Genomic DNA, 20641 nt, shown 5'->3' on the forward strand with positions numbered 1-20641 from the left:
TCTCCATCTTTGGCCAGGTAGCGATCTACCTGATGGCCAGGTGAGGTTTAAATCCGGGTGACTGACTTGCAATACTGCCACTAGGGGTGATGCGCAGGTACTGGCCAGGTTATTGGGGATGATGGGCAGATGGGATGGCGTGACCCGCCCAGCCTCAGTGTTCCCACCTGCTCCCGGCCCCAGTACCATCTTGAAGCCTTTGAGGAAGTCCCCGGGCTGCAGCAGCGCCCGAGAGCGCCTCGCCTTCTGCAGTACCGGCACCATGACGCTGCTCCACAGCCTCTGGTGCAGCCGAGCGATCTCCGGGATGTTGCTGAACAAGCGTTCAGCTTCCACCTGGCAACCAAAGAGGTGTGCTCACCCTGCAGAACAACCCCTGCTCTACCCACCCACCCGCAAAGCCAAGCCCACACTTAGCCACAACCCATCCCATCCACCAGTCCCTCCTCCGCCAGACCTGCCCACCAGGTAGTCCCACCCCACCCCCTTTAACCCCTCCCCTGAGGCCCCTGGGCACCTCACACAGCAACCCGGACTCTTGCAGGTTCAGGAGACAGCAAAGGAACAACTGTGGAGATAGGTAGTGCTGCAACTGAGGGGTTCCAGTCCTGAAATCCCCACAGGACTCTTCCCCCGGCCCCTGGAGTCCCCAGGACCCCCCTCATAGAAAAGGCTCAGCTCCTCTGAGCTGGGGGTGGCCCTACCCTTGGCCCACCTGGAGGAATGGTCTGTCTGCCCCCCAGCGCCCACCTTGCAGCCCTGCCTGGACTTCTATTCTTCACCTCTGCCCTGGCTCAGCCTTGGAGTTCAGCTCAAAGGGGGCAACCCTCGAGCCTCCAGCCCAGAATAGAAGCTCGCTCCCTCAGGTCAAAGTCCTTCCACACCCTCAGCACCTGCCCTGTCTGTTTCCATGGTGATGGGCCCCCTGTTTCCATGGTGAGAGTGTGAACTGCTGGGCACCTGGCACTTGGCAGGTGTTCAGAAACAGTCACTACATGAAAGGATGAGACCTGTGTGCATTCAGCATAGCGCCATGCATCTGCTTACCATCTCCCCCAGGGCCCAGACCTGCAGGCATCACTCTCCCTCCCACATCCTTCTCTCTGTGGTACCTGGCACCACTCTTTCTGCAAAGTCCCTCTGAGCTGGGGGTGCCCAGAAAACAGATGAATGGGAAGGTGGGCAGGGGTCTCTGGGATGGCTGGGCACTCACATTGGTGATGACCCGCAGTTTTTTGATGTAGGAGGCCTCGGTGTGCAGGAGTTCCCACACTGCCTCTTGCTGGTGGCACTGCCGCCGGGTCAGCTTCTGCAGGAAGAGGGGAGCTATTGGCCAAGAACCCTGAGTGTGCCAAGGATGCAACAGAGGAAGAGTGAGGAACCCTGCATGTAACTAGCTTCACCCCAGGAGACAGAGACCCTCAAGTTCTGTGTCGCTTTTGCCACTCAAGCAGCCAAGTGGCACAGGGTGTTTTCACCTAGCTTCAGTTTCCCCAAAACGGGTTATGGGTGATAGCAGCTTGGCAGGGCTGCCCACGGACCATGTAGTCACTAGGTCCTCAGAAGGGTTCCAAAATGTGGGGAGTTGACACCCCTTTTCCTACCTCATGTCCATCAATGAGCTCCCGCCAGCTGTCCTCTAGCCAGAGGCCAGCCTCATCCTCATCCTCATCTTCATCCTCTTCTTCCTCCCATGAGTCGTAGTCGAAGCGCAGCCTCCGAGGCAGCCTAGGCAGTCCAAAAAGGCCATAGGTGTGCAGCTTGCCCTCTAGTTGCTCCATCTTATCCACTTCCTGGAAGGGGACTATGGTCAGGGTCAGGGTCAGGGGTCAGGGACAGCCAGATCCCCTGCCCGAGGGCCCATGGGACCACATACCCGGACAAAGGAGCTGGTGCTGGGGCCTGAGCTGAAGAAGCCACTGAAGCGACTGGCTGCCCGGTTCTTCCAGCTGTCACCACTGCTGCCACTGGGCAAAGAACAGCTAGACGGCACGAGGGGATCCTGCCCAGGGACGCTGGCCTCCCCCAAGAATTCTGACATGTTCTTGCGGCGGCGCCCAGGGGCCTGAGAGGACAGGGGTGGTGACCACTTTGCCCCTACAACCCCACTCCAACCTCTCCTGACACCAGCACAAGCACTGAGGTTAGGACAGTCAGTCTCAAGCCTCTAGTACTAACAGGTGGAGAGCAGGAGTCACACACACACACCCTTAGGAACATTCAGGAGCTGAGCTCCAGATGGAGTCACAACACCCAGTGACAGTCACACCGTCCTTGACACAAGGTCTCGATCCCCCCCCTGAAATATCAGTTTAGTCATACACACACACACACTGAGCGCAAGAAGACTGTCAGAGACAAAAGCCATCACCTTGGGGGGTCTGGTAAGATCCAGAGAGGGTTCCCTAGTCTCAGAACCTGGCCCACTTTCCAGAAGGGAACATTTAACTATCCCTCCCCCTGAGAAGAAGCAAGCAGTCAGCTGATTCCCCAAGGCTCCTCCCTCTAGTCTGCACACAGCCTCCTGTCCTCACCAAGATGTCCAGGCTCTCCCGACGGTTCAGGGGATCCATGCGCTCCAGGGCAGTGGGGCCAGCCCCAGCTCCAGCTGGCCGCAGGATGGGCAGACTCAGAGACTTGGGGTCCTTTACCCCTTGCTCCACCTTCCCCTCATCCCCTGGCTTGGCTGGGGCAATGAGAAAGGCAAGGAGAGGTTCAGCAACCAGGTCTAGCAGAGAAGGGGGCCCCAGTTCCTGTTCCTGAGTATCCAATCCCAAGCTTGGTTGCCCTCTTCCAGTGCTCCACCCTGCCAGCTCCTGCCCCACACCCAGGAGACACCTGTATGGTAATGAGCCACAGCATGGGAACCTGAGCCCAGGAAGGGAAGGAGCGCTCATCTCTGTCCATGTCCAGGAGTCCCAGTGGGCCCCAGCCCCCTGTTCACTGTGTGGCTGAATAGCCACTCACCTTTGACCCGCAGGTAGTGTCCCCCAAACCTGTAGGCCTCAAAGGTGAGGGACAGAGGTGTGTTGGACTGGTCCAGGTAGATGTCTACTTTGTTCAGTGTGATACCCTTCCTTTCAAATACAGGCAGCAGTACCTCCCTGGTCCAGGATGGAAGGTGAGGATGTCAGGGGGCAGTCACCTACTCTATCCCGGTTCACACTCCCAGCTTTTCTTTTTTTTTTTTTCTACTACTTTATTTTTTACTGTCAGCAGGGTTACCATGGAGGCTCAGTGCTAGCACTACAAATCCACTGCTCCTGGCAGCCATTTTTCTTGGTTTTATTCCCCCCCTCTATTTTATTTTGATAGCAGAGACAGAAATTGAGAGGAGAGGGGAATATAGAGAGGGGAAAAAGACAGATAGACACCTGCAGACCCACTTCACTACTCATAAATTGTTTCCCCTACAGGTAAGGAGTGGGGAGGGGGCAGGTCTCCTTGCATGGTAATGTGTGTGCTCAACCAGGTATGCTGCCGCCTGACCCCTGACCTAGCTTTTCTAGTGGAAAAGTGATGCACCCCTGGATCACATCCAGGTACCCGATACACAAGTATATGTCCACTTATCCAGAGGTTCACACACTCCTACTCAAGTTTCCATACAGTCCAACACACCTAAGATACATCTGGCCATAGGCCACCCCACAGGACACACCGAGCAGCCTACCCTAGTGACTTCTTCTTCATGGCCGGCACAATCTCCGTCTCCATGTCCACATTCAGGTCAAACTTTAGGGTGAAGCACTCCTTGCTTGGGTCCTGGAAGGATTTCATTCTCAATTTCTGGTTTCTTTGTTCCAAACTCATCCCCTAGGGCCCAGAATGGGAACCCCCATCCTCTGTCCCACAGAGGACCCTCAATGTTCCTCTTGCCCATGGGACAACCTCCTAGAGTGGCCCCCCACCTGGCCCAGGCAGACAGAACTGGGCTGCAGGGCAAGGTGGCCAGGGAGGAGCATTTGGATCTTAGTCCCCAGTCACAAGAAGAGCAGAGGATGTCAGGGAAATCCCTCTGCCAGTCTAGGAGGCACCTTACATCTGTGTGTCTTCTCCTCGTCTTCTTTTTGGAGAGTTTGAGACCCGTGCTCTTCCGGTCCCTGCAGAAAAGCCAGTGAAGGCAGAATTTGAAGGATCGGGTAGGCTCTCACCAAGGATGGATGTCAGTAGGCTCCAGCTAGCTGCCCTCCCCTCCATTTCTCCAGGCATAACCAACTCAAGGGGGCACACTCAAGCAGCCAGCAGGGACAGTGTGCCCTCTGGGGACCAACAACAGAGTTACAGCTCACAGTACCCAGTCAATGTGGTATCTGAATCCAGCAGTTGGCCCCAGCTGGGCAGCCTGCTCATCAAGAATAAGGACACAGCAGTAGTGGGAAAGGGCATGCAGACAGTCCTCCTAAAGCAACTGGCCCCAAGATCTCAGCCTTGGAAGATCTCTAAGCTCCCACGTCCATCAATCCCTCATCTACCCTTTGCCATCCATGGAGCTTTCTTCCTCTTCCTCCAAGTCCACTGCGGGGCTGGTACGTGGTGGACATGACCGAGTGGACACATTCCGGGCCAGGACAGAACCTTTGAAATAAAAGGGAGGGTTGTAGCTGCTCCTTCCTCATCTCCCTCCATAGTCTTTTTTGCCTCCAGGGTTATCACTAGAGATCAGTTCCTGTGCTACAAATCCACTGCTCTTTTTTGGTGGCCTTTTTTTTAAAGGACAGAGAAAAACTGTAAGGGCGGGGTGAGGTGGTGGTGATGCATCTGGTTAAGCACACACATTACAGTGAACAAGGACCTATGTTCAAGCCCCCGGTCCCCACCTGCAGGGGGAAAGCAGTGGTAAAGCAGGGCTTCAGATGTCTCTCTCTCTCTCCCTCTCCCCTCTCAATTTCTCTCTGTCTCTATCCAATAATAAATAAATAAAAATATAATTTAGGGAGTCAGGCCATAGCGCAGCAGGTTAAGCACACGTGGCACAAAGCGCAAGGACTAGCAAAGGATCCCGGTTTGAGTCCCCGGCTCCCCACTGGCTGGGGAGTTGCTTAAAAATTAAATTAATTTTTTAAAAATTAAAAAAAGAGAGGAGAAAGACAGAGACTGCTTCACCAATTGTAAAGTCTCCTCACTGCAGGTGGGGAGCAGGGGCTCAAACCTGGGTCCTTGCACAGGGTCTTGCACATAGTACTATGTGCGTTTAACTAGGTGCACCACAGCCAAGCCCCCCCTCCATAGTCTTCAAACAAAGCTGGCCTTCTAGGAGATGACACAGTAGGCAGAATATCTGACTGCATGTGTCAGGTCCAGGGGGTGAAACAAAAGCTGGTTATCTCCAGAGGGACCATAGTTTGGTGCTGACCCTACAGTCTCCCCTATTCTCCTCTTCAGTTGAGCAGAGGGGTTCAGTCACTGTTCACTATCTCTACCCCACCCCCACCCCCTTGAGACTCAAAAAGGCACAAAGAGGGGGAGGCACAAGGAGGTAGCACAGTGGTAGACCTTTGGTCTCCAAAGAACAAGGTCATCAATTTGGTCCCTGGCACTGCATATGCCACAGTACTGCTCTGGCCTATCCATCATCTCATCTCATGAAAAATAAGCCTTTTTAATTATTTTTATTTATTTACTACATAGAGACAGCCAGAAATTGAGAGAGAAGAGGATGATAGTGACAGAGAGAGACAGAGAGATACCTGCAACACTGCTTCACACTGGCAAAGTTTTCTCCCTGCAGGTGGGAACCAGGGGCTTGAAACCAGGTCCTTGCACATTGTAACATGTGCGCTCAACCAGATGCACCACCACCTGGCCTCAAAAATAAACCTTTTCTAAAAATAAAAAAGGACTATGGGATGACATCCCAAATGATGCCCACCCATATGCAAATCTACTATGGCTTCAGTTTACCTAAAAAAAGAAAACCAAAGCTATGCCTCTGGAACTGCTGCAGGGTGGAACTAGACTTTCAGTCCTCCCATCTCACCCACACCAGCCCCCCCACTCCACTGCTGAGACCACACCCATATTCCCAGGGAGCCCTAGCAGAGGGGGAAAGTTCTTTGGTCCCTCTGACTGGCTGAGAAGGAAGACAAAGGGTTGGCCCAGGTGCATGGAAGCCACCCTAGCACAGCCAGCTGGTGACGGGTGGGCAAAGGCCAGGTCCCCATTAAGGCAGAACGGTGTTCTGCTTTCTTGCTACAAAGTTCCCTGGAAGTGGCTGGGACTGAGTTACAGGGCTAGGACTCTCTCCCTGCTCCCACTCTCCACTACCTAAACTGCAAAGTTCCCTACCCAGCAGGCAAGAAGAGTGGTCTTCTCCATCCTGGCCCTAGACCAAGGGAAGGGGAAGCTATGCATTGTGCAGACCTGCCCAGGGCAGAGACAGGCCTGCTCTCAAGATGAGGCACAATCCCCAACTTTTTCTCCTGCTAAAAATCCTCCTCACCTACAGTGGGGAAAACTTCACAAGTGGTGAAGCAATGCTGCAGGTCTGCCCTCACCCCCTTCCCTCTCAATTTCTCTCTGTCCTATCCAATAAAAGGAAAAAAAAAAATCATGTGGAGGTCCACGAGGTGGCGCAGTGAATTAGGTCTTGGAGTCTCAATTATGAAAGTCCTGAGCTCAGCTCCCAGCATCCTATGTGCCACAGTGATACTCTGGTGCTGCATCTCTCTCTCTCTCTCTCTCTCTCTCACACACACACACACACACACACATAAATGGAACTTTTACAAAATCATGTGACAGGTAGGTTAGACAGCATAATTTGAAGTGCATCAGACTTTCATGCCTGAGGCTTGAAATCTGAAGGCTCAATTCTGATAACTACCATATGTCAGATCTGAGCATCACTCTGGTCTGTCTCATTAAAAATAGTAACTTTTGTGGTCCAGGAGGTGGTGCAGTGGCTAATGCACTAGACTCTCAGGCATGAGGTCCTGAGTTCAATCCCCGGCAGCACATGTACCAGAGTGATGTCTGGTTCGTTCTCTCTCTCCTCCCATATTTCTCATTAATAAATAAATAACATATTTAAAATAATAATATTAATAATAATAACTTTTGGGGGGCAGGTGGTAACCCACCAGGTTAAGCACACATGGTGCAAAGCTCAAAGATCCCAGTTCAAGCCCCCAACTCCCCACCTATGGAGTGTGGGGACGCTTCACAAGTGGTGAAGCACGTCTGCAGGTGTCTATCTTTCTCTCCTCTCTGTCTTCCACTTCCCTCTCAATTTCTCTCTGTCCTATTCCACAACAACAACAGCAGCAACAATGGAAATAATAATAACAACAATGGAAAAAAAAACAAAAGATGGCTTCCAGGAGCAGTAGATTCGTAGTGCAGGCACTAAGCCCCAGCAATAAACCTGGAGGTAATATACATATATATAATAACTCTTTTAAAGTCTGTATTTATAGGGGGCCGGGCAGTGCAGCACTCAGTTGAGTGCAAACATTACCATGCTCAAGGACCTAGGTTCAATCCTCCACTGCCCACCTGCAAGAACACTTCATGAGTGGTAAACAAGTACTACAAGTGCCTAACTTCCTCTCATCTTCTCTACCTCCCCCTCTTCTCTCAATTTTTCTCTGTACTATCAAATAAGAGTGAAAAAAAATAGGAAGTCAGGCTGTAGCGCAGCGGGTTAAGCGCAGGTGGCGCAAAGCACAAGGACCAGTATAAGGATCCCAGTTCGAGCCCTGGCTCCCCACCTGCAGGGGAGTCGCTTCACAGGCGGTGAAGCAGGTCTGCAGGTGTTTATCTTTCTCTCCCTTTCTCTGTCTTCCCTCTTCTCTCTCCATTTCTCTCTGTCCTATCCAACAACAATGACAACAATAATAACTACAACAATAAAACAAGGGCAACAGAAAGGATAGGATAGGGGGTGGGGAGAAGGAAAAAGCGTGCAAAACAGTGAGGATTAAACCAATGCCCTGGAGGCAGGGCGGTGTTTAGTTAACAGTGGGTATGTAAATAGAATACAGTGTTAAGCAGGGGGGATTAAACCAATGAAACAGAAGGGGTCTTAGAAGCAGAATTTAGAAGCATACCAACAGATAGAGACAGAAGTTAAGAAAGAAGGGGGAGGTATAGAGGGAGAGAGACACCTGTAGCCCTGCTTCACCACTCATGAAGCTTCCCCCTGCAGTTGAGGATTGGGGCTTGAACCCAGAGCCTTGTGCACTGTAATATGTGCACATATAAAAAAAAAACATTTAAAGAAAAGAAAAAGAAACATTTTAATGTGTCTAGGATAGGCCATTCAGTAGCTAGAGCTCTGTGTTTTGCAAAGCTAAGGATCTGAGTTCCACCCCAGTACAACACATGGCAAGAGGTGGCCTCTGTCTTTCACTAAATTTTTTTTTTTTAATTAAAATTTTTTCCCTTTTGTTGCCCTTGTTGTTTATCATTGTTGTTGATGTTGTTGCTATTGCTGTCACTGTTGTTAAATAGGACAGAGAGAAATCAAGAGAGGAGGGGAAGACGGGGAGAGAAAGACAGACACAGACTTGCTTCACCGCCTGTGAAGTGAAAGCCCTGCAGGTGAGGAGCCAGGCGCTCAAACTGGGATTCTGATGCCGGTAAGTATTATTTTTTAATTATTATTTTAATAAATATTTTATTTCAATGAGAGAGAAAGAAAGAGGTTAAGAGAGAAAGAGAGAGAAAGACAAATCCCAGAACATTGTTCAGCTTTGGTTCATAGTAGTGCTGAGGATTGAACCTGGAACCTCGCGGGCTCAGGCATAATCAATATGCTGTCTCCCCAGCCCTCTTTAATCAAATTTTTAAAAATCATGTGGAAGTGGCAATGGAAATGTCTCAGTCTTAACATGTGGATGACCCTGGGTTAAATTCCCAGTACCACATAAAGCAAAACAAAAACCGGGTCTGGGTGGTGGTATACCTAGGTCCTATCCTGCATGAGGATCTAGATTCAAATCCCTGATGGCCAGAAGCAGGAGATGGTGGGGTCATGAACAGTAAAGCAATGTTTTAGGTGTCTCCTCTTCTCTCCATGTCTCTCCCCCCATATTTCTCTATCTCTAATCTTCTATCAAAAAAGGAAAAAAAAAAAAAAAAAAAGGTCACCAGGAGTGGTGAAGTGACACAGGCACCATCAGTAACCCTGGTGGCAGAGGAAAAGAAAGACCAAAAAAAAGAACAGCAGCAGCCCAGGAGATGGTGCAGTGGATAAAGCCTTGGACTCTTAAGCATGAGGTCCTGAGTTTGATTTCCAATATCACATATGCCAGAGTGATGCTCAGGTCCTCTCCCTGTGCTTCTCAGTAATAAATAAATCTTTGGGAAAAGCGCAGTGGGTTAAGCACACATGGTGTGAAGTGCAAGGACTGGCGTAAGGATCCCAGTTTGAGCCCCCAGCTCCCCATCTGCAGGGGAGTCCCTTCACAGGCAGTGAAGCAGGTCTGCAGGTGTCTATCTTTCCTTCCTCCTGTCTTCCTCTCTCCATTTCTCTCTGTCCTATCTAACAATGACATCAATAACAACAACAATAACTACAACAACAATTAAAAAGCAACAAAAAGGAAATTAAATATACAAATATAATTTTTTAAGTCTTTAAAAATAAAATAAACATTTTTTAAAAAATAATAAATTCTGGGAATATGGATGGCCTGTCAATGCACATGTTTAGTGGAGAAGCAATTACAGGAGCCAGACCTCCCACCTTCTGCACCCCACAATGATCCTGGGTCCATGCTCACAGAGGGATAAAGAATAGGGAAGCTATCAAGGGAGGGGATTAGATATGGCGCTCTGGGGGTGGGAATTGTGTGGAAATGTACACCTCTTATCCTGTAGTCTTATCAATATTTCCATTTTATAAATAAATAAATAAGTCAGAAGTGGAAGCCTTGGTCTCTCATTAGAAAAACAAACAGGAATGGTCCAGGAAGTGACACAGTAGGTAAAGCACTGGACTCTCAAGCATGAGGTCCTGAGTTCAATCCCCAGCAGCACATGTACCAGAGTGATAGCTGGTTCTTTCTCTCTCCTCCTATCTTTCTTACTAAGAAATAAATAAAATATTTTTTAAAAGAAACGAAAACAAACAGGGGATAGGGGTAGATAGCATAATAGTTATGCAAGGAGACTCACATGCCTGAGGCTCCAAAGTCTCAGGTTCAATCCTCCACACTACCATAAACCAAAGCTAAGCAGTGCTCCAGTAAATAAATAAATGGGGGGGGGGGGTGAGGGAAAGAGAGAGAGAGAGAGAAAGACAAACAGGCTAAGTGCAAGGCCCTGGGTTCAAGTCCCAGCACTACATGGCGGCATTATGACACTATAGGAACTCCATGGTTGATGAAACAGTGTTGTGGTATCTTTCCTTTCTTTCTAAAACAAAAGGAATAAAAAGGTGAAAGTCTCAGACATGGTATTAAGAAAGAGTGAGGGGTTTGTTCCCTGACATGGCAAAATACAACAAAAACACCAGAGAGAGATTGCTTTCTCTCCTCTCCTCTCCTCTCCTCTCCTCTCCTCTCCTCTCCTCTCCTCTCCTCTCCTCTCCTCTCCTCTCCTCTCCTCTCCTCTCCCGGATCAACTAGGAATACCAAAGGAGACCACCCGGACCGAAACAAGACAGGACTAGAATGACCACAGGAACCCAGTAAATCACCCGTGAGTACAAACACGCGTGGCTGGTGACAGAGAGGAGGGGCCTAAGGAGAGATTAAGTGACTGCTAACAGTTCAACAGTTTATCAGTGGAGACACCACCTCCAGTCTGCTCCACAACAAGGGGACAGCTGAAGGGAAGAAAGAACTCCCCAGAGACTCACCAAGTGCAACTCTGAGTCTCCATTGCTACTACCCTCAGAATCTGAAGCAGCAACAGGGAGGGACACCAGGGGACAGAGATCTAACCAGGAAACTCAGGAGAAGACCTATACCTCGGTGGCATAGCTGAGGGGCTGTGAAAGTCTCTTTGCATAACCACTGGATTATCTCTGCCACACCCTGCTTTATCTCTTGGTCAGGAGTCAGTGATTAAGCTAAGAAGCCTATTGACAGTTTAAAAGCCCTCAGGCTCCCATAGCCTACAGGGAAGAAAAAAAAAAGAGGCTTTTACACCACTGAGCTCCAACTCAGGGATTGAAAAAACTGTTAACTTCCACCACGGTAAAACCTTTAATTAAATTACTTAGTCACAAGTCAATCCAGGCAATAGTGATCAATAATTTGAAAAGTACTGATAAAGGGAACTCATAACATAATATATAAAATGGTTAAAACAACAAGAAAAAATATTGGAGACTCGAACCAGGACAAGAGTCCAGCTAAAAGTCCTCCAGAGGGTGAAGCACAAAACAACGAGTTCAACATCCAAACATTAGCTAAGGAAATAATAACAGGAGTGAGTAAAGAATTTGAAAAAATTGTAATCAGAAATGCAGGAACAACAAATGAGAATATGGAAGAAAATTCTAATTATCTCATGGTTATTAGAGAGCTGAAAGCTGAAATCGCTGAGCTAAGAAGGCAACTAGCTGAACAAGATAAAACAGTATCAGAGCAGGGCAACAAAATAGATGAACTCCAGAAAGCAGTAGAGGGCAGAGAGAATAGAATCTATGAGGCTGAAGACAGAATTAGCAAGATTGAGGATGAATTAGAGACAACTAAAAAAGAACTAAGAGATCTCAAAAAGAGATTAAGAGATGCTGAAAACAACAACAGAGTCCTATGGGATGACTTCAAAAGAAACAATATACGCATTATTGGCTTACCAGAGGAAGAAAGAGAAGGAGAGGAAGAAAGCATTCTCCAGGCCATAATAGCTGAAAATTTCTCTAGTCTAGACAACACCAAAGACATAAAGATTCAAGAAGCCCAGAGGGTCCCAAACAGAATTAACCCAGACATGTCATACTTAGAATGGAAAGGAATAAGGATGAAGAAAGGATCCTCAAGGCTGCAAGAGAAAAACCAAGAGTCACCTACAAAGGAAAACCCATAAGATTAGCAGCAGACTTCTCCATACAAACACTACAGGCCAGAAGAGAATGGCAAGATATCTATCGAGTGCTCAATGAGAAAGGCTTTCAGCCAAGAATACTATATCCTGCTAGACTGTCATTCAGACTAGATGGAAGCATCAAAACCTTCTCACACAAGCAACAGTTGAAGGAAGCAACCATCACCAAGCCTGCCCTGAAAGAAGTTCTGAAAGGTCTCCTATAAACAACCAGACCACCACAAATAGGACATATATCAAAACACTCTAAAACTCTACAAGAATGGCGTTAAAATATCTTCAATCTTTGATATCAATAAATGTCAATGGCCTGAACTCACCTATTAAAAGACACAGAGTAGGAAGATGGATCAGAAAACACAACCCAACAATATGTTGTCTACAGGAAACTCACCTAACTCAACAAGACAAACACAGACTTAAAGTGAAAGGATGGAAAACTATCATTCAAGCCAATGGCCCACAAAAAAGGACAGGAACAGCTATTCTCATATCTGACATGATAGACTTTAAAATAGATAAGATTAAAAAAGATAGGAATGGACACTACTTAATGCTCAGAGGATCAGTCAATCAAGAGGACTTAACAATTATTAACATCTATGCACCCAATGAGAAGCCATCTAAATACATCAAACTTCCACTGAAAGAGCTAAAGCAATATATTAACAGTAACACAATCATAGTAGGGGACTTCAACACCCCACTATCTCGACTTGACAGATCATCCAGGAAGAAAATCGTAAAGACATAAGGGAGCTAAATGAAGAGATAGATAAACTAGAACTATTGGACATTTTCAGAGTCATTCATCCCAAGAAACTGGAATACACATTTTATTCAAATCCACATGGATCATTCTCAAGGATAGACCATATGTTAGGCCACAAAGACAGTATCAGCCAATTCAAGAGCACTGATCATCCCAAGCATCTTCTCAGAACACAGTGGAATTAAACTAACACTTAACAATCAACAAAAGATTAGTAACAGTGCCAAAATGTGGAAGCTCAACAGTACACTTCTTAACAACTTCTGGGTCAAAGAGGAAATCAAGGAAGAAATCAAAATGTTTCGAGAGTTCAATGAAAATGAAGACACAAGCTATCAAAATATTTGGGACACAGCTAAAGCAGTCCTAAGAGGGAAGTTCATAACTATACAAGCACACATTAGGAAACAAGAAAAGGCACAAATAAACAGCCTAATTGCACATCTTAAAGACCTAGAAGAACAACAACAAAGGAATCCTAAAGCAACCAGAAGGACAGAAATCACTAAAGTTAGGGCAGAAATAAATAACATTGAGAATAGGAAAACCATACAAAAGATCAATGAAAGTAAATGTTGGTTCTTCGAAAGAGTGAACAAAATCGACAAACCTTTAGCCAGACTCACAAAACAAAAAAGGGAGAAGACCCAAATAAATCAGATAGTAAATGAAAGAGGAGAAATCACAACAGACACTGCAGAAATTCAACATATCATGCGAGGCTTCTATGAACAACTATATGCCACCAAGCTAGAGAACCTGGAAGAAATGAATGATTTCCTAGATACCTACCAACTTCCAAAACTAAGTAAAGAGGAAGTGGATAACATGAACAGGCCCATCACAGCTAATGAAATTGAAACAGTTATCAAAAATCTTCCCAAAAATAAAAGTCCTGGACCAGATGGTTTTACAAATGAATTCTACAAAACTTTCAAAGAAGAACTAATACCTCTACTTTTAAAAGTCTTCCAGAAGATTGAAGACACTGGAATACTCCCTGCCAGCTTCTATGAAGCCAACATCACCCTCATACCAAAAGCAGACAGGGACACAACCAAAAAAGAAAACTACAGACCAATATCTCTGATGAACATAGATGTGAAAATATTGAACAAAATTCTAGCCAACCGGATACAGCAGTATATCAAAAAGATTGTTCATCATGACCAAGTGGGGTTTATCCCAGGCATGCAAGGTTGGTTTAATATACGTAAGTCAATCAATGTGATCCACCACATCAACAAAAGCAAGACCAAAAACCACATGGTCATATCAATAGATGCAGAGAAAGCCTTTGACAAAATCCAACTTCCCTTTATGATCAAAACACTACAAAAAATGGGAATAGATGGAAAATTCCTGAAGATAGTGGAGTCTATATATAGCAAACCTACAGCCAACATCATACTCAATGGTGAAAAACTGGAAGCATTTCCCCTCAGATCAAGTACTAGACAGGGCTGCCCACTATCACCATTACTATTCAACATAGTGTTGGAAGTTCTTGCCATAGCAATCAGCCAGGAGCAAGGAATTAAAGGCATATAGATTGGAAGAGAAGAAGTCAAACTCTCCTTATTTGCAGATGACATGATAGTATACACGGAAAAACCTAAGGAATCCAGCAAGAAGCTTTTGGAAATCATCAGGCAATACAGTAAGGTGTCAGGCTATAAAATTAACATTCAAAAGTCAGTGGCATTCCTCTATGCAAACACTAAGAAGAAATTGAAATCCAGAAATCAGTTCCTTTTTCTATAGCAACAAAAACAATAAAATATCTAGGAGTAAAACTAACCAAAGAAGTGAAAGACTTGTATACTGAAAATTATGAGTCACTACTCAAAGAAATTGAAAAAGACACAAAGAAGTGGAAAGATATTCCATGTTCATGGGTTGGAAGAATTAACATCATCAAAATGAATATATTACCCAGAGCCATCTACAAATTTAATGCTATCCCCATCAAGATCCCAAGCACATTTTTTAGGAGAATAGAACAAATGCTACAAATGTTTATCTGGAACCAGAAAAGACCTAGAATTGCCAAAACAATCTTGAGAAAAAAGAACAGAACCGGAGGCATCACACTCCCAGATTTCAAACTGTATTATAGGGCCATTGTCATCAAAACTGCTTGGTACTGGAACATGAACAGACACACTGACCAGTGGAATAGAATTGAGAGCCCAGAAATGAGGCCCCACACGTATGGACATCTAATCTTTGACTAAGGGGCCCAGACTACTACATGGGGGAAGCAGAGTCTCTTCAACAAATGGTGTTGGAAACAATGGGTTGAAACATGCAGAAGAATGAAACTGAATCACTGTATTTCACCAAATACAAAAGTAAATTCCAAGTGGATCAAGGATTTGGATGTTAGACCAGAAACTATCAGATACTTAGAGGAAAATATTGGCAGAACTTTTTTCCGCATAAATTTTAAAGACATTTTCAATGAAACGAATCCAATTACAAGGAAGACTAAGGCAAGTATAAACCTATGGGACTACATCAAATTAAAAAGTTTCTTCACAGCAAAAGAAACCACTACCCAAACCAAGAGACCCCTCACAGAATGGGAGAAGATCTTTACATGCCATACATCAGATAAGAGTTTAATAACCAACATATATAAAGAGCTTGCCAGACTCAACAACAAGACAACAAATAACCCCATCCAAAAATGGGGGGAGGACTTGGACAGAATATTCACCACAGAAGAGATCCAAAAGGCCGAGAAACACATGAAAAAATGCTCCAAGTCTCTGATTGTCAGAGAAATGCAAATCAAGACAACAATGAGATATCACTTCACTCCTGTGAGAATGTCATACATCAGAAAAGGTAACAGCAGCAAATGCTGGAGAGGGTGTGGGGTCAAAGGAACCCTCCTGCACTGCTGGTGGGAATGTCAATTGGTCCAACCTCTGTGGAGAACAGTCTGGAGAACTCTCAGAAGGCTAGAAATGGACCTACCCTATGACCCTGCAATTTCTCTCCTGGGGATATATCCTAAGGAACCCAACACATCCATCCAAAAAGATCTGTGTACACATATGTTCTTGGCAGCACAATTTGTAATAGCCAAAACCTGGAAGCAACCCAGGTGTCCAACAACAGATTAGTGGCTGAGCAAGTTGTGGTCTTATATACACAATGGAATACTACTCAGCTGTAAAAAATGGTGACTTCACCGTTTTCAGCCGATCTTGGATGGACCTTGAAAAAATCATGTTGAGTGAAATAAGTCAGAAACAGAAGGATGAATATGGGATGATCTCACTCTCAGGCCGAAGTTGAAAAACAAGATTAGAAAAGAAAACACAAGTCGAACCTGAAATGAAATTGGAGTATTACACCAAAGTAAAAGACTCTGGGGTGGGTGGGCGGGGAGAATACAGGTCCATGAAAAATGATGAATGACATAGTGGGGGTTGTATTGTTAACTGGGAATCTGGGGAATGTTATGCATGTACAAACTATTGTATTTACTGTTGAATGTAAAACATTAATTCCCCAATAAAGAAATAAATTATTAAAAAAAAAAAAAACACCAGAGAAACAGCTCAATTGGTAAAACATGGGACTTGCATACCAGAGGTTCCTGGTTTTGTTCCTAGCTTCACATAGATTTGGGTGGTACTCTAGCTTCTCTCTCTCATGTGAAACTCTTCCTGTGAAACTCTTCCTATCTCATATGAAATGAAGCTTCTAAGAAATTATTTTTGGGGACCAGGCAATAGCGCAGCAGGTTAAACGCACATGGCACAAAGCATTAAGGACCGGCATAAGGATACCAGTTCAAGCCCCCAGCTCCCCACCTGTAGGAGGGTCGCTTCACAAGTTGTGAAGCAGGTCTGCAGGTGTTTATCTTTCTCTCCCCCTCCCCGTCTTTCCCTCTTCTCTCGATTTCTCTCTGCCCTATTCAACAATGACAGCAATAACAACAGCAATAAACAATAAGGGCAACAAAAGTGGAAAAAAAAAAAAAAGCCTCCAGGAGCAGTAGGTTCATAGTGTAGGCACTGAGCCCCAGAAATAACCCTGGAGGCAAAAAAAAATAATAATTTATTTATTTTTATTGCCACCAGGGTTATCACTGGAGCTTGGTGATATACAACACTTCTAGTGGCCACTTTCCTCTTTTCTTTTGACAGGACAGAGAGAAATTAAGAAGGGAAAGGGAGACAGAGAGGGAGAAAAAGAGGGATACTTGCAACACTGCTTCAGAGCTTATGAAACTTCCTCTCTGTAGGTGGGGACTAGGAACTTGAACCCCAGTCCTTGTGCATAGTGATATGTGTGCTCAACACCCAGCTCCTAAGGCAAATCCGGAGGAGGAGAATAAGGAAGAGGAGGAAGAAGAAGAGAAACAGATGAAAATTTTCTGAGACAAATGGAACTTCTAAGTACTTGTGTTCCACTATTTATGGTTGACTCTTGTCTTGGTAGGCCTGCCCTGGTTCCATTGGTCCCCTCACACAGGAGCCCCACTGCACTTACCTTGAGGAGGAAGGTCAAATCGGATGTGTCCATCATAATGCATGGTGCTATGGAACTTGCTGTCACACGCCTCACAGAGGTTGAGTGGACCCCGGTGGTGCAGCTGCTGGCAGTTGGCGTGGTGGCATACCTGTGTGGATATAGAGTGCAGAGGGCCCATGGGCTGGGCTAGTTCTGGAAGGCACCCCTATGATCCCCTGCCTGCTACTCATTTTCCAGCCATTCATTCCCTACATGCCTTCTAGCTCATTCAATTACCTGGCAGACATTTCTCAACTGTCTGTCTGTCCCAAATGAAGGCACAGGGGAACTCTGACAGCAAGGGAAGCAAAGGAGATACCTTGGGAAAGTAACCTCAAAATAGGCGCTACTGACACCACTTCTGGGGGCATAGGCAGAAAGGTCCTCCAAAATGAAGTTCATAGAGAAATGGTCATCATCTCAGTGTTTGAACCAGTACAGCCTAAGTTCTGGCAGGTCCTCCTCTTGTCCCCACCCAGGTCCTCTTTCCTAGAGGCTGCCATGTGTCTGGACCCCAAAGCAAACCGCACCTTGGTTCTGAAGTCACAGCTTAAAGGGGGCATGGAGGAGTCACAGCAAAGTGCCTGAGGGCCACACTCTGGTCTCTTCTCCAGTCCAACTGGCTGCCATCTCTTCTCCTCCCACCTCCATCCTCCCTCCCCACCCCACCCCCCAAAGCCCCCCTTGCTCACTCCAGTTCACTCTCCCCAACTCACTTCCAACTTTTCTAGGGGAAAGGAAGTCATCAGGAGATGGTCCGTGAGTCCGCAGCCCCACACCCACCCCTGCCCAGGACTAGAGGTGCTTGCCCCTGCCCTATCCCCGGAAAAGCCTATCACAATTTCAGCCTCTCCATCTGAGGTTCAAGGACATGGCTCAGCATCCACCTATGTGACCAGTCCCTGCTCTGCTCACTGGGCCACCCCATCTACACACCAGTGCAACATTTCTTCATCCTTGACTATCACTCCTTTTCTCTCCTTCCTTTTAGTGTAGTATCAGGAATTAAATCTAGGGCCTTCTGCATGGGGCAGGAGCCAGCTACCTAACCTTTTTTTTCTTCTTTTATTTCTAATCACCAGGGTGTCACAGCTGAGTGACTTTTTCAGGGGAGGTGGGGTGAGAAAGATATAACACAGCACTGAAGCTTCCTCTAGGCTCAAGTTTAGCAAAGCAGGTGCACTATCCAGGTGAACTATCTTGCTGGTCCTGTCTTTCTTATTTTTATATAGTGCTGGAGATTGAACCCAGAATCTCATACATATAAAACATATGCTCCACTGCCCCAAGCCCCACCTACCCCTTCTCCCCTACCCGCCCCTCCACTGCCACCAGGGTTATTGCTCAGTCTTGGTGCCTGTATGACAAATCCACTGCTTCTGGTGGTCATTTGCTTCCTTTTAAAATTACTTTTTATTATTTATTTTCCCTTTTATTGCCCTTGTTGTTGTAGTTATTATTGTTGTTGATGATGTCATCATTGTTGGATAGGACAGAGAGAAATGGAGAGAGGAGAGGAAGACAGAGAGGGAGAGAGAAAGAGAGACACCTGCAGACCTGCTTCACTGCCTGTGAAGCGACTTCCCTGTAGATGGGGAGCCAGGGGCTCGAACCGGGATCCTTACACCCGTCCTTGCGCTTCATGCCACCTGCACTTAACCCGCTGCACTACTGCCTGATTCCCTTAAATTACTATTTTATAGGACAGAAATTGGGAGAGGAAGGGAGATAAATAGGAAGAGAGAAAGAGACACTTGCAGAACTGCTTCATTGCTCATGAAGCTTCCTCCTTGCAGATGGGAACCAAGGGCTTGAGCCCAGGTCTTTGTACATGGTTACATGTGCGTTCAACTGGATAAGCCACCACTCAACCCTACATTAACACACTCCCACCCTTACTTTATTTATTTATTTATTTATTTTATTTTTATCAGAGCACTACTCAGCTCTGGCTTATGGTGCCTAGGAATTGAACCTGGGACTTTGGAGTCTTAGGAACAAAGGTCCCATGCATAAACTGCTGTGCTAGCTCTTGGCTGTCTCCTTCTCCCATCCACACGCCCCTCTCTTGACTTGAACCATAACTACAGGCTTTAGAGGCCTGAGAGTCTCCAGAGTTAAATCTCTACTACAGAACTAGCCTGGGATGCCACACCAACTTTCTAACAAGGATTTGTTTTTGTTTTTTTTTGTATTTATTTTTCCCTTTTGTTGCCCTTATTGTTTTAGTTATTATTGTTGTTGTAGTTTATGTCGTCGTTGTTAGATAGGACAGAGAGAAATGGAGAGAGGAGGGGAAGATAGAGAGGGGGAGAGAAAGACACCTGCAGACCTGCTTCACCACTTGTGAAGCAACTCTGCAGGTGAGGAGCTGGGGGCTCAAACTGGGATCCTTATGCCTGTCCTTGCTCCGCGCCACATGCGCTTAACCCACTGCAGTACCGCCCGACTCACCTTTTTTTTTTTAAAGAATATTTTTATTTATTTATTATTAGATTGAGACAGAGAGAATTGAGAGGGACAAGGGAGATAGAGAGGGAGAGAGACAGAGAAACACCTTAAGTCCTGCTTCACTTGTGAAGCTTTCCCCTTGCAGGTGGGGACCAGGGGCTTGAACCTAGTTCCTTTCGCACCATAATGCTTGCACTTAACCAGGTGCGCCACTGCCTGGCTCCTCTAACAAGCACCTCCATTTGATTTTATTAGATTTATTTTTTTTTAATATTTTTATTTTATTTATTTATTCCCTTTTGTTGCCCTTGTTGTTTTATTGTTGTAGTTATTATTGTTGTTGTTGTCGTTGTTGGATAGGACAGAGAGAAATGGAGAGAGGAGGGGAAGACAGAGAAGGGGAGAGAAAGATAGACACCTGCAGACCTGCTTCACCGCCTGTGAAGCGACTCCCCTGCAGGTGGGGAGCCGGGGTTCGAACAGGGATCCTTATGCCAGTCCTTGTGCTTTGCGCCACCTGCGCTTAACCCACTGCACTACAGCCCGACTCCCTATTGGATTTATTTTTAAACATTTTTCCTTTTTTTTTTTTCTCTACTATTCTTGACAGGACAAAGAGAAATTGAGAGGGCAGGGGAGATAGAGAGGGAGAAACAAACACCTGCAGACCTGCTTCACCATTCACCCTATAGATATAGCGGAGGTTTGAACCTGGGTTCTTATACATGGTAATATGTGTGCTTAACTGGGTATGCCACCACCCAACCCCATAGTTTTATTTTATATATTGGGTTGTCAGAAAATCCATAACATATTTGCATAGAAATACACATAAAAATATGCCATAGCTTTTCCAACAGCCGTGTGTGTGTGTGTGTGTGT

At 46.1% G+C, this 20641-nt stretch overlaps 1 protein-coding gene across 4 annotated transcripts in view; it reads right to left on the minus strand.

Moving 5' to 3' along the window:
* PLEKHG5 (pleckstrin homology and RhoGEF domain containing G5) overlaps nt 1-20641 on the minus strand; it is a 60682-nt gene that overhangs the window by 7484 nt on the left and 32557 nt on the right. For 3 of the 4 annotated variants that reach the window (XM_060201350.1, XM_060201352.1, XM_060201351.1), the window contains exons 3-13: nt 17288-17417; nt 4476-4578; nt 4043-4103; nt 3674-3765; nt 2968-3104; nt 2535-2686; nt 1877-2065; nt 1605-1793; nt 1214-1309; nt 518-568; nt 187-336 (exon numbers count right to left, since the gene is read on the minus strand). In XM_060201350.1, the coding sequence (XP_060057333.1) occupies nt 187-336; nt 518-568; nt 1214-1309; nt 1605-1793; nt 1877-2065; nt 2535-2686; nt 2968-3104; nt 3674-3765; nt 4043-4103; nt 4476-4578; nt 17288-17417 (1350 nt within the window). Of the gene's footprint in view, nt 1-186; nt 337-517; nt 569-1213; nt 1310-1604; nt 1794-1876; nt 2066-2534; nt 2687-2967; nt 3105-3673; nt 3766-4037; nt 4104-4475; nt 4579-17287; nt 17418-20641 lie in introns of those variants that run through there. The other variant, XM_060201353.1, reaches the window with a different exon arrangement.

This window comes from Erinaceus europaeus, chromosome 11, assembly GCF_950295315.1.
Source record: "Erinaceus europaeus chromosome 11, mEriEur2.1, whole genome shotgun sequence".
Taxonomy (NCBI): domain Eukaryota; kingdom Metazoa; phylum Chordata; class Mammalia; order Eulipotyphla; family Erinaceidae; genus Erinaceus; species Erinaceus europaeus.